Source organism: Zosterops lateralis (genome assembly GCF_965231275.1).
Source record: "Zosterops lateralis genome assembly, chromosome: 16".
Taxonomy (NCBI): Eukaryota; Metazoa; Chordata; class Aves; order Passeriformes; family Zosteropidae; genus Zosterops; species Zosterops lateralis.
In genome coordinates this window covers 6,927,414-6,938,972 of record NC_139776.1, presented here as the reverse complement: position 1 = coordinate 6,938,972, position 11,559 = coordinate 6,927,414, and the positions used below count along the sequence as shown (strand labels likewise).

At 54.0% G+C, this 11,559-nt stretch overlaps 1 protein-coding gene across 1 annotated transcript; it reads right to left on the bottom strand.

The window, feature by feature from the left end:
• Positions 1-1,363: 1,363 nt before the first annotated feature.
• On the bottom strand, positions 1,364-5,047 carry SOX18 (SRY-box transcription factor 18). Its single transcript, XM_083873297.1, has 2 exons — positions 4,643-5,047; positions 1,364-3,071 (listed from the first exon to the last, which is right to left on the bottom strand). The coding sequence occupies exons 1-2, from the start codon at positions 5,043-5,045 to the stop codon at positions 2,221-2,223; spliced, it is 1,254 nt and encodes a 417-aa protein (XP_083729423.1). The 5' UTR covers positions 5,046-5,047; the 3' UTR covers positions 1,364-2,220.
• Positions 5,048-11,559: the final 6,512 nt, after the last annotated feature.

Genomic DNA, 11,559 nt, shown 5'->3' with positions numbered 1-11,559 from the left:
TACCTGGAAGCTGGGGCCTGGAAAATAACTCAGGACTTTCTTCTTCTCCCCCCCTCCCTCATCTCCTTCCTCCCAGGCCACTTCGGGGAGCAGAGCGGGATGGAGACCATCGCCGGCTGCTTCCTTTCATAGTCATCGGCAGCAGCACAGGATGCTTCTCATTTGGTGTTGTGTTTGTTTGCTGCAGCGCGGGTTCTGGCACCCGCCGGGCGCCCGCCAGCCCTCCCGTGTAGGTAGTGAGGTCATTTTTCCATGTATTCCCCCTTTTTACATACTGTATATGGAAAGACAATGAAGCGCCTTTGTGGCGTTCCATGGGAACGCGTCGCCAGCCCCCGGAGTGGTCCCATTTATTAGCGCTTCACATTCAACAACAACAAAAAAAAAGTGAGTCAGGATTGAGTCCTGTTAACACTAATGTGAATTTAATTTAGGAGAAGCTTGAAAATTAATGTCATTTGTTAAATATCCATTTCCCCTAAAAGGCAATTCTTTGCCAACAACAACAACAAAAACCCTCTTCTTCTATTCAATTTTTTTGAAAATTTTTTTTTTTAAACAGCCTTTTTTGGCGATATCAGCCTGGTTTAAATCACTTGGTGCTCAAGGAACGGATGCCACTGGGTTTTAAGCAACAGATTGTTGTTCCTCCTTTTCAAATTGAACTAAAAAGCTCCCTGTAAATCATACAGTGATTCACAGGAGGGGGATGAAGCTCCGGCAAAGCACCAGCAGCTCCGAGCAGGATCCGGCTGGGCATGGTGACGGCTCGGCAAGACCCGCCGCTGCTGGAGCCGGGAAGCAGCCAATGAAGGCCAGGAGGAGGAAAGGCTCTGGTACATGGAGTTTTATTCCAACTCCAAGGACTGGAGAGAAAGCACTGGAGCAGCCTGGCTCTATTTTTGGGGGGGTTTCATGGGAAAACAGGGTGAGCCACGGGGCCCTCGCATCGATGCGCTGCCAGCCTGCCAAAACAATGACCACACCAAGGCTTGTTTCGGAGGAGGATATCACATGTTTTATTATATTTTAATCTGAGAACAGCTGCTTTTCCTGCTGTGAGCATCTCTGGGCGGCACGGCGCGGTGCTGTGGGGCTGCCGCCAGAACCCCATCCCATCCCATCCCATCCCATCCCAACCCATCCCATCCCATCCCATCCCAAGCCACCGTCCCGTCCCGAGCCGAGCAGAGCCACGTTCGCGGAGCCCGAGGCGGCTGACGGGGCGGGCGGGCGGCAGCTTGGAAATTAATACATTTGCCAGGTTGTCAAAACATTAATCAACGGATACAAAAATCTGGAAATGGTTGGGACAACATGTATTTGCGGAAAATATGTGTTCACACAACAAGCACACAAGATGGGAACAATTATATGAAGATGTTTTAATAATTAACCAGAATAAAACAAGTTTGCTCTCCATACAGTTCTAGACAATAAAAGTGTTTGCAGTCATATTTTTCTTTTGTACAAAATTCCAGTCAGTTGTTCCTCAATATTTACATTATCATTCCCTTTTCACAAAATATCTCCTTTTTTCCCCCATTCCTTTTTTTTTTTCTTTAAATCCAGCTTTGCTACATAAATGCTTTAGATCTCATGGATATCCCTTGATTTCTTTTTAAAAAGTCTAATAAAAAACCCCCAAAAGACATTAAATACCATTTTATATATAAAAATGCTTAGTAAAAATATAGTTTTGTTGCCCAATTAAAATATATTGCTGAGAATACAGTAAAAACTGTCCTAAAGCCCACCCCTAATGGGCGCCGACTCTTTAACAGCCCCGGCAAAGTCTTTCTAAAAGCTTTTTCCTCCTAAAAGTTTGCCTGTCCTTGAGTTAAATACTGGGGACAGGTCATATTTTGGCTCATCCTGGTGTGATTGTTTCAGGCAGGATTTACTGGAACTGGCTTGAAAATGCCCCTTGGAGCTGGCGGGAGCTGGAGAGGTGCCCTGCCAAGGGCTGGAGCGGGGAGCACGGCGGGGAAAGGCGTCTATCTGTGTTATATAGTTATACGGTATATCAGTGAGTTCAGCATGGTCTGTCTCTAAAAAGAATTAAAAAAAAAATCAAAATAAAAAAGAACGAACAAGAAAGCGATGCATTTAATGAGATACTCTAAATATGATGGAGCTCGTGGTTAAAGGAGGATGGCTTTTTGTTTTTAGAGGAGAGTCAAGGCTCTCCTGGTGCGCGCATTGGATGGTGGGGCCAACCTAACCGGTGATACAGGGGCTATAGTAAACAGCACTGCTGGCATCGGACAGGGCTGATATCAAACTGCTCTCCTCGCAGGAGATGCTTCTAGGAGTCACTTTGGACAGGGAGACATGGTAAGGGAGGCCCGAGGCTTCGGGACGAGTCCTGCTCATGTTCAAATACTGGTCAAACTCGTTGCGGTCAACGTCTGTCCAGAGCTCGGTTTGGTTCAAGTGATCCACGCTCTCCATGTGATGGGCTTCAGGCGGGGGCGACAGCTGGCCCAGGTGGGCGGAAAGCCCGTTCTGAGTTCCCGAGCACATCTGGTTGTAGTAAAGGCTGGAGGGATGGGGAGTCCTCATGGCGTCAGCCAAGTGTGAGGGGGTCTGAGTGTAGGGCACGGCCACGTCCCGCCCCATGCACTTCTCCTGGGGAAACTCCATCTGGTGATGGTGGTGGTAGCTGCGAAAGGGCATCATGTTGCAGTCATCCTGCATGTGCGGAGGGAAAAACGCCGGCTCGGTCTGTTCCAAGACATCCAAGGGAGACATCTCAGGAGTTGGCAAGCCATAGTTTTCAATATCCGACCCCATGGAGTGGAGTTCTCTGAAGTGGTTAAGTGGGGGAGGTTGGGGGTGGCCCGGCTGGCTGCCGCCATGGTGACTCATGCTGAAGTTGTCACTGCAAGGCTGGGAAAGGTTATGCAGGAGGATATTGGGTTCCATCCTCTTGATTTTCTTGGCTTGCTTCTTTCTCCTTGGGCGGTATTTGTAGTTGGGGTGATCCTGGAGATGCTGGATTCGCAGTCGCTCTGCCTCTTCCACGAAGGGACGCTTGTCGCTGGCACTCAGCGCTTTCCACGATTGGCCTGGAAGAGGAAAGAGAAGCTCTGTGAGAGTGGCTCAGCCACCTGGCACTGGCCAGGGCATGGGGACACCCATGGAGAGGCAGCCCAGGGGTGAAGGCTCCTGCAGATAGCTTGGCACCTGAGTGGGGTCTCACTGCTGGCACCAGGAAGGGCTGGGGAATGGGTTCCCAAGCCAGGCTGTTCCCTTGTCCCAGAAGAAGGTTTGGGTAGTGTCCAGCACTTCAGTGCTGTGGGAGAATGGGGGTACATGGAATGGGAACCCCTCTGTCTCCCACTTCCCCTTCGTACAGTCCACAGACCCTGCTTCCCTGCATCTTGCATCCATAGCTTGCACCTCTGAAGACCAAATCACCCATCCCAAAATCTCACAGCACCATATCCTGAATCCCACATCCCCACACCCCGCAGCCCCGTGTCTCTGCATCCTGCTGCTCTGTCTGTCCATATCCTGCTTCCCGTAGTCCCGCATCCTGCAGCTCCATTTACCCATATCCTGCTTCCCGTGTTCCCACATCCCGCATCCTAGAGTCGTGCATCCCGCATCCTGCAGCCTGTATTCCCATATCCTGCATCCCTGCAGCTGTGTACCCCTCAGCCCTCTATCTCTGCATCCCGCAGCCATGCTTCCCTACATCTTGTGTACATGCAGCTCTGTATCTTCACATCCTCATAGCCCACAGATCCATATTCCTACATCCTGTAACAACACATCCCACAGCCCTTGATCCAACAGTTCTGCATCCTTCCACCTCGCATCCCTGCATCCTTGCAACCTGCAGCTGGTAGCCCTTCATCCCACATCCCTAAATCTTGTGTCCCACAGCTTTTTAACCTTGTAGCCCATAGCCTTGCATCCCCCAGCTCTGTATTCCACAGCACCCATTGTTGTACCCCAGCTCCTGCATCCCATATTCTTGCAGTCTGCATCTCACAGTCCTGTACCCTTGGAGCCTGGCTAGCAGAGCCCCGTATCTTTGCATCCTACAGCCCGCTGCCTTGTATCTGTGCAGTCTGCATCCCACAGCCCTGGACTCTCACAGCGCACATCCCAAATCCCTGAACTGCTTCATCCCACACTCCCAGCCCTGAATCCCTGTACCCCCACACTTCACATCTCCAGCTCTGAATCTCTGCATCCCACTGCCTTGGACTATCAGAACCAAATCCGTCTATCCCTACACCCCCAACCCCGTTCCCCAACATTCTGAGGTCGGTACCTCTGCATCCTGCAGCCCTGCACTCTTGCAGCCCACATCCCCAGACCTGTACCTCTGTATTCCTGTATTCCCAGCCTTGTACTCCCACACCCCTGTCTCCCCAGCTCGATATCCTCCCTATCCCACAGCCCTGTACTCCTCCAGCCTGGATCCTCAGCTCCACATTCCCACATCCCTAGCTCTGTGAGCCTGCATCCCACAGCCCTGTACTCTCACAGCCCGCATCCCCAGCCCGCACCCCGCATCCCCAGCCCCGTAACGCAGCATTCCCGCATCCTTAGCTCCACACTCCTGCATCCTCCAGCCCCGCATCCCCGCTCCCCCCAGCCCTCCTCCCGCTCCGCTCCCGCTCACCCAGCATCTTGCTGAGCACGGCGTTGTGCAGGTCGGGGTTCTGCTGCGCCAGCCGCTTGCGCTCATCCTTCGCCCAGACCATGAAGGCGTTCATGGGCCGGCGGATGCGGGAATCCTCGGCGGCCTTGCCCTCGGGGCGGCCGGCCGGGGGGCTGTATCCATAGCCCGGCTCGGGGCTGGGCGTGCGGCTGGAGGCCGCGCCGGGGGCCGCGCCGCCGGGGCCGGGGCCGAAGGCGAAGCCGGGCTCGGGGCTGGGCGTGCGGCTGGCGGGGGAGGCGGCTCCCGGGGGGCGCGGGAAGGCGAGCCCGGGCTCAGCGGCCGGCACGGCGGCGGTGACCCATGAACAGTCGCCCCGGGGTTGCGATATCTCCTCTCGGCAGTAGTTAGACTCAGATATATTCATTCCAGCTGGACAGCACTTTGTGTCCGACCCGAGCGGGTGCCGGAGAGAGAATCGGGATTCCTGCCGCGTCCCACCGGGTCCAGCACCGCCGAGCAGCCGCCCGCAGTTCGCCTCCCTCGCCTGCCTTCGGGGGACTCGGGCTCGCCTGCGTTTGTTTTGGTTTCTTTTCTTTTCTTTTTTTTTCCCCTACCTTTTTTTTATTTTTTCCCCCCTTTCCCCCCAAAAAAAACTTTTGGGATGATGCTGGGCTGGAAGGGGCAAAATATAGCCGGGCTGGACCAATCAGCGGGGCGAGGGGAGGAGGAGGAGGAGGAGAGGGAGAGGAGGAGGAGATGAGGAGGAGGAGGAGAAGGAGGAGATGAGGGGGAGGAGGAGGAGGGAAGGGGGGCGTCCCCAGGCACCAGCAGGAAGAGCCACCCGGGGAGGGCCGAGCTGGGACCGGTGTGGAAGCTGCTGCCCCGTTCCCTTCTGTCCAAGGACAAGGGTTGTTAAATTTTTCTTCTTTTTCTTTTTCTTTTTCTTTTTCTTTTTCTTTTTCTTTTTCTTTTTCTTTTTCTTTTTCTTTTTCTTTTTCTTTTTCTTTTTCTTTTTCTCTTTCTTTCTTTCTTTCTTTCTTTCTTTCTTTCTTTCTTTCTTTCTTTCTTTCTTTCTTTCTCTCTTTCTTTCTCTCTTTCTTTCTCTCTTTCTTTCTCTCTTTCTCTCTTTCTCTCTCTCTCTTTCTCTCTCTCTCTTTCTCTCTCTCTTTCTCTCTCTCTTTCTCTCTCTCTTTCTCTCTTTCTCTCTTCCTTTCTTTCTCTTTCTCTCTCTCTTTCTCTATTTCTCTCTCTCTTCCTTTCTTTCCTTTCTTTCTTTTCTTTCTCTCTCTCTTTCTCTCTTCTCTTTGCAAGCCCCTTTTCTGCTCGCTGTGCCCTGCCCTCGCCCCGCACCACCCGCGGTGCCGAGGCGGGGAAGCGTTTGGCTTTGCCTGCCAGGCTGTGTGCAGGAGCACAGGGATGTTCAGGGCTCGGCGTTTATTTTTCTTACTGACTGACTCCGTGTGTGTGTTTTGGCCGGCATTCCCCATCCGGGGCTGGGAGCAGCCCTGGGGTGAAGGCAGGGGTGAGCCCTCTCCCCCCGGCAATTTTCTGTGGGAATTTCAGTGTCAGGCAGAGAAACCGCTCCTTGAGTTTAAGTGCCGCTGACATGAGAAGCATTGTGTTTTCTAGGGACTGTTGAGGAATGGGGGGTTCAGTGTCAGCCAGGTGACGGTGGCTAAGCCCAGCCTGCAGGGCTGCTGGGGCTGGCACAGCTGAGCCATCACTGCACGCCTTGGGCACGGCCGGGCAGCCACAGCCTGCTGCCATGGGCAGCCACAGCAAAGCATCACATCCCCTGCCACCAGGTCACCGCTCTGCTCACTTGGCTGCCATCCAGCAGGGAATTGCAGTGCCAAGGGTCAGGTTAGGTGGTCTGAAGGTCCTTCCTGCCCTTGGCACTGGGAGTTACGAGTTCTGTGGGATCCATTTGCAATCAAGGAGATTGGCCAGAGCACTGTGCCTGCCCCCTGAAAGCCCCGAGGCAACTGGCCTGACTTGAAAGAGATGTCCCAGCTCCCGGTGCCTGCCCCCAGGCCCTCTCTGGCTGTGGACATGCCCTAGACCCCAGCCTGAAATGTGAACCTCAGCCTTAGGAAGACTTTGGGGCACTGGGTTGCGCAAGAGCCCAGCTCCAGCCTCTCACAGCCGTGGGGTATTGCATGCCATGCTTTCTGTGTGTCTGGAAGTGATTTGGACAAGCCAATCTGCTGTTAACCCTAAACAAAACAAAGGCCTCTAAAAAAAAAATTTAAAAAAAATCGTGTCTCACTTGTTCTTCAGTCATCAACCAGGAGCAACAGAGGTTTCAGGCGAGATTTCCTTCACATTTCTGGAGCTCCTTATTAAAATTTTGAAAGTGTAAATCAGCACCAGCCCACAGGAGAGCCCACACAGCTGCGAGGAGTCTCCTCTCCTCTCTCCCCCATCCAGAGGGAGCTGGAGCACTGCTTTGCTGGAGAAGCAGTCCCTGCTGCCATCCAGAGCAGAGCCCCTGGAGGCTTTGGCTCTTTGCCCCTGCCCTGGGAGAAGCAAGGTGGGTGCTGGGGGATCTGGGGACTCTCAAGCCAGGATCTGTGGCTGCCTGTGAAATGAGCAGCCTTCAGGGCAGTCAGTCTGGGCAGCTGGTGGGGATATCCCCCTTCTCCCAGGCTTCAGCCAAGCATGTGGTGCATTCCCTGATCACATCCTCTCTGTGGCCTCCTCCATGGCCCTGGCAGAATCCTTGGCCTCCAGGTGTGTTCAGAGCTGCCCTGGAGCAGGGGTTGGACCTTGTGGCATCAGCTGGCATTTGGGATGTGGTGGGGATGAGCTGCAGCAGGGTGGGAGTTGGGACAGCTCTGATTTTCCTAGCCCCAAAATGATGTAAAGAGCTGGGACAAGACCTCCCCAGGGGAGGCAGAGCCTCATGTCCTCCACACTTGCTCTGTACAGCCACTCCAGGCCTGGGCTTCTTCCACACAGGATGGCCAGGGCTCAGGATGCTCTCCCTGCTGCAGGGGGCAGAGATCAGGGTGGTGCTGCTGTCCCTGCTACAATGGGATAGTTTGAGAGCTCCTGACCATGGAGCAAAGCCGGGCACTTTGACCCTCAAGCTCGTATGAAACTCAGCCTCACACTTGGCTTGCAAACTTGGTCTTGCAGTGCATTTGCTGTTGGTTCTGCATCATTAGGAAATCATTAAGAAAAAAGAAAAAGACAAAAAAAAAAGGAAAAAAATTGCAAAAAAGGAAACAGATAGAAAGGAAAAAAAGGAATGGGATGAAGAGCCCTGGAGTGTGGCATGGTTTTGGAGGAGGTAAAGCACAGAGAGAGGGGAAAGAGAGCTCCAACATGCAAAGCACACAAAAATGCCTGAATGCAGAAATGGCTGGGTACAAAGCACCCAAAATATCCAAAATATCCCTGGGCCAGCCCAGGAGGAGCCTACCTTCAAGGGCAATGCCACCCTTTTTCTCCCTTCCCTCTCCCCACAGCCAGCACCATGGACCTTCACTCCAGGGAGTGAAAGTCCCCTCAGCCAGGTGTGGGGTGAAGTTGCAGGGTCTGTGTCTGGCTCAGCTTTCCTGTGAGGGGGATAAAGCCTTCCTTTCACCCTGCTGCCTATAATAGGGCTGGACCGTGGGGTGTTGGAGACCCACTGGCTCCTCACCAGCCACATCTGCAGCCACACACAGGGAGGAAGCTCTGGGCATCCCTGGGCAGAGCCAGGATCGGTGTGTGCCAGCTGAGTGACCTCTCCCCAAGCCCTCCTCACTGGCCTTGGAATCAGACAGGCTGGACCCGAGCCCAGCAGTCCAGCACACAGCCTCGGGAGTTGTGTATTTTTTAATTTCTCTCTTTTTATTTTTTTTTTTTTTTTAATTCCCTCCCCAGTTTTATTGAGCTGGCAGCTGGCTGACCCCACCCCGGCCCCTGGCCTCCCTCCCTAGCATCCCGCGCAGCCCAGCACCACACCTAGCAGAGGAAGCGTGGCGGGACGGCCACCTCTGCTCCCCAGCACAAAGGCATTTGCCCTCTCCGCCCCCAGCCCGCCCGCTCCCGGTTATTTCTCCCAGCCGGGTCCAATGCCGAGCTCCCACCCGGCTAAAAATAGATGCGGCACCACCTGGATCATCCCAAAGGACGTCAGGGATTTGAGGGCTCAAAGAGGGGCTGGTGGGGATGGCAAGAAGGGAAGAGCCTGTTGCCAGCTGAGCCTGATGGTTATTTCTGCTGCTGCTACTGCCTGTGGGTTGGTGCAGGAGCCCCAGGCTGAGGCTGTGCGACCAAATCCAAGGGACTTGTCCCCAAAATTTGCATCCAGGTAACAGAGTGGCAGGTGGATGCTGGCAGGATCCTGTGGCACAGCAGTAGCCAGGCTCCAAGTTGTGGTGGGAAAATGGCTTTTTATCCTCATTTTGCAGAGAGTGCAGGGCAGGGACAGGGGCAGGATGGGTCCTTGGGTCTGGGTGCAAGTGCTGCACCCTTGTCCAGTGCCCAGCACTGCCCTCACTTGCTCACACAGACCAGCCTTGCCTCTAGATGTGTTCACACCACTAACTGATTAATCACCATGCAGTTACCAGCAGTGTGTGGCTGGCGCTGTTGTATGTCCAATTGGACAAATGAGACATTTTACAGGAAGATATTATTATTAATTATAGCAAATAATTATCATTAGGGCACACCAGACACGTACCCAGAGCAGTGCAGCCAGGTGGGATGGACCTGACCTACACCCGCACCTGCCAAGGGAAATGGGGATCCTCGGGGTGGCCACGGGGAGTAGGGATGTTCTTCACACAGTTTAGGGGGAACAAACTGTTCCCAACTGAGCTGCATGGCCCAAGTTGGCAGCTCCCCCAGTGCCCTGAGAGGTGCCCCTGTGCCAGCAGGTCCTGTGGGCTCCCCTGGGGCTGGGGCTGCTCCAGCCTTGCTGGAACAAAGGCTTCCCAAAGAAAGGCGCTTCCTGGAGAGCAAAGGACTCAGGGCTGGGGCTGTCTGTGAGTCCTGCTGGGAGGCTGAAGTCATCCGCTGGGAAATGCTGTGTTCACTGGAGCCTCCCTTTCTGCAAGGCCCAGCTCAGCGCCCCGTTTCCTCGAGCACAAATAGTTCAGTGGGTCAGGCGGAGCTGGAAAGTGCCGAGCAAGGCAGCTGGGGTTCAGCATCCATGTCAGGAGCATCGTGGCTGCAGCCATGTGCCTGTACAAGGGTGACAAATCCCCCGTGTCCCCAGCCAGGGATCAGAGACCCACCCAAGTGGGGGAAAGTGGGCACTTGTGCCACTCCCAGTCCAGGGAATGCCCAGCTCAGCTGTTTTCTGCTCATGTGCTCTTTTTTTTGTCTGCCAGCTCCGTCGGACAAGTGAAAGGCATCGGGGACAACAGGAAGGTGTCGGGCCACAGTGGCTCTCTGCCTGGGTGCTCACTGCTGCTCTGCCCTGCTGCCAACCTCACCACAGGTCCCCAACAGCTGCAGGAGCTGAGCTGGGAGCATGGTGTGGGCTGTGTCAGCCAGGCCTGGCAATCAGACACCGCATCTGAGGAAGCAGAGAAAGTTGTCTTTATTTTCAGCTCTTTTCAATAACCAGAGGTCAGCCTTGTTTATACAGGATTATAACTGGAATGACAACAGTGATATCCATTGTGCGAGCAGTGAAACCCACAGCTAACCTGAAAAAGCTGTTTGCTCCGCATGGGTGCAGCCACTGCACCTCCTGGGTGATGGCCAGAGACCTTGGGCCTCCCTAGGACTGTCCTGCCTCCCCTTCTTTTGCTTTGCCACAGCCCCTTCTGGCACAGCTGACTCTCAGGTCCCACCATCAGCTTGTGGTGCTGCACTTCCAGCCACATCACCCTGTGTTTGCTCCCCAGGCTGTTCTCTGTGAAACCCGGGGTGAGATCCCCACACCCCAAGCATGAGCAGAACTGTTGCAAATCCCACCCATGGCTCTTATGGACACTAAATCCCGGGAAAGGCTTCAGCACAAGGAGATCAGAGCATGCCAGAATGTGCAGGGCACACACTGCCTGGAGTCGCCTCCCTGGCAGCTGATTGCAGCTTTAATACCCAGTTCCCATCACAGAGAGAGAGCTTTTAGGAAGGAAAGTCTTACACTTCTACCAACTATTTCAAGACTTCCATAAACACATTTTTGGTTGAGCATTAATGAATTACCTCAATGCAGAGCTACTCATGCCAAATACATGAATACAGAGTGTAGAAAAGCCGCCGAGAAGCAGATTTGGCTGCCATTCAGCTGCTCCGATCCGCACAATTTCTTTTCTTGATTATAGCAAGAAAATGCTCCCTGCCTGTGGCACTGCATCCTCCCAGGAACAGGCAGCTGGCCGACAGTTGGGCTGTGCAGAGCCTGGGCATGCCGGGGTTATTCGCTGCTTCCATCGCTTGAGTTGGCAGAAAACGCTGCTTGCTGGTGTCTGTGCAGGAGATGCAGCCAAGAACTGGGATCCTGCTCCCTCTGCATGCCCAGGCTGGCTGCCTCGGGATGCCTGACCTCCTTTCGGGTGCTGAGGAAAGGAAAACTGCAATTAGAAGGATTTCTGAGCCTGGATTTTTTGGGAGGTAGGTTGGAGCTGCCTATCTGTGGCCCTGCATCCACACATGCCCATGAGAACCATGGCCATTTGCAGCTCCAGCATGGCCCCTCTCCATGGCCTTAGCCTTGGGGACTCCCAGGGGTTGATGTGATCCCTAGGAAAAGTGCAGTCTCCCCTTTGAGTACACCTTTCTCACAGGGCTCTGCTCTGTGCATTCCCAATCTCTGCACCCACATGAGAGAGTGGGAGGTGGCACCACTGTGGGCATCGAGCCCCTCAGCTGGCAGCAGAAGGGTCATCTGTCCTCTCTATCACTGGGATGTCTGATCCAGCAGCACAGGACATCTCCATCTAGGAAAGGTTTGCTGTTCTCAGGAACTGCTGTGGCTCCTGACACGG

What these genes read in the sequence shown, in the direction of transcription:
- SOX18 (XM_083873297.1), bottom strand. Translation starts at nt 5,045, where the DNA reads ATGAATATATCTGAGTCTAACTACTGCCGAGAGGAGATATCGCAACCC. An exon ending in CGTGCTCAGCAAGATGCTGG is followed by an intron (nt 3,072 to 4,642) that starts GTGAGCGGGAGC and finishes TTCCTCTTCCAG; the next exon opens with GCCAATCGTGGAAAGCGCTG.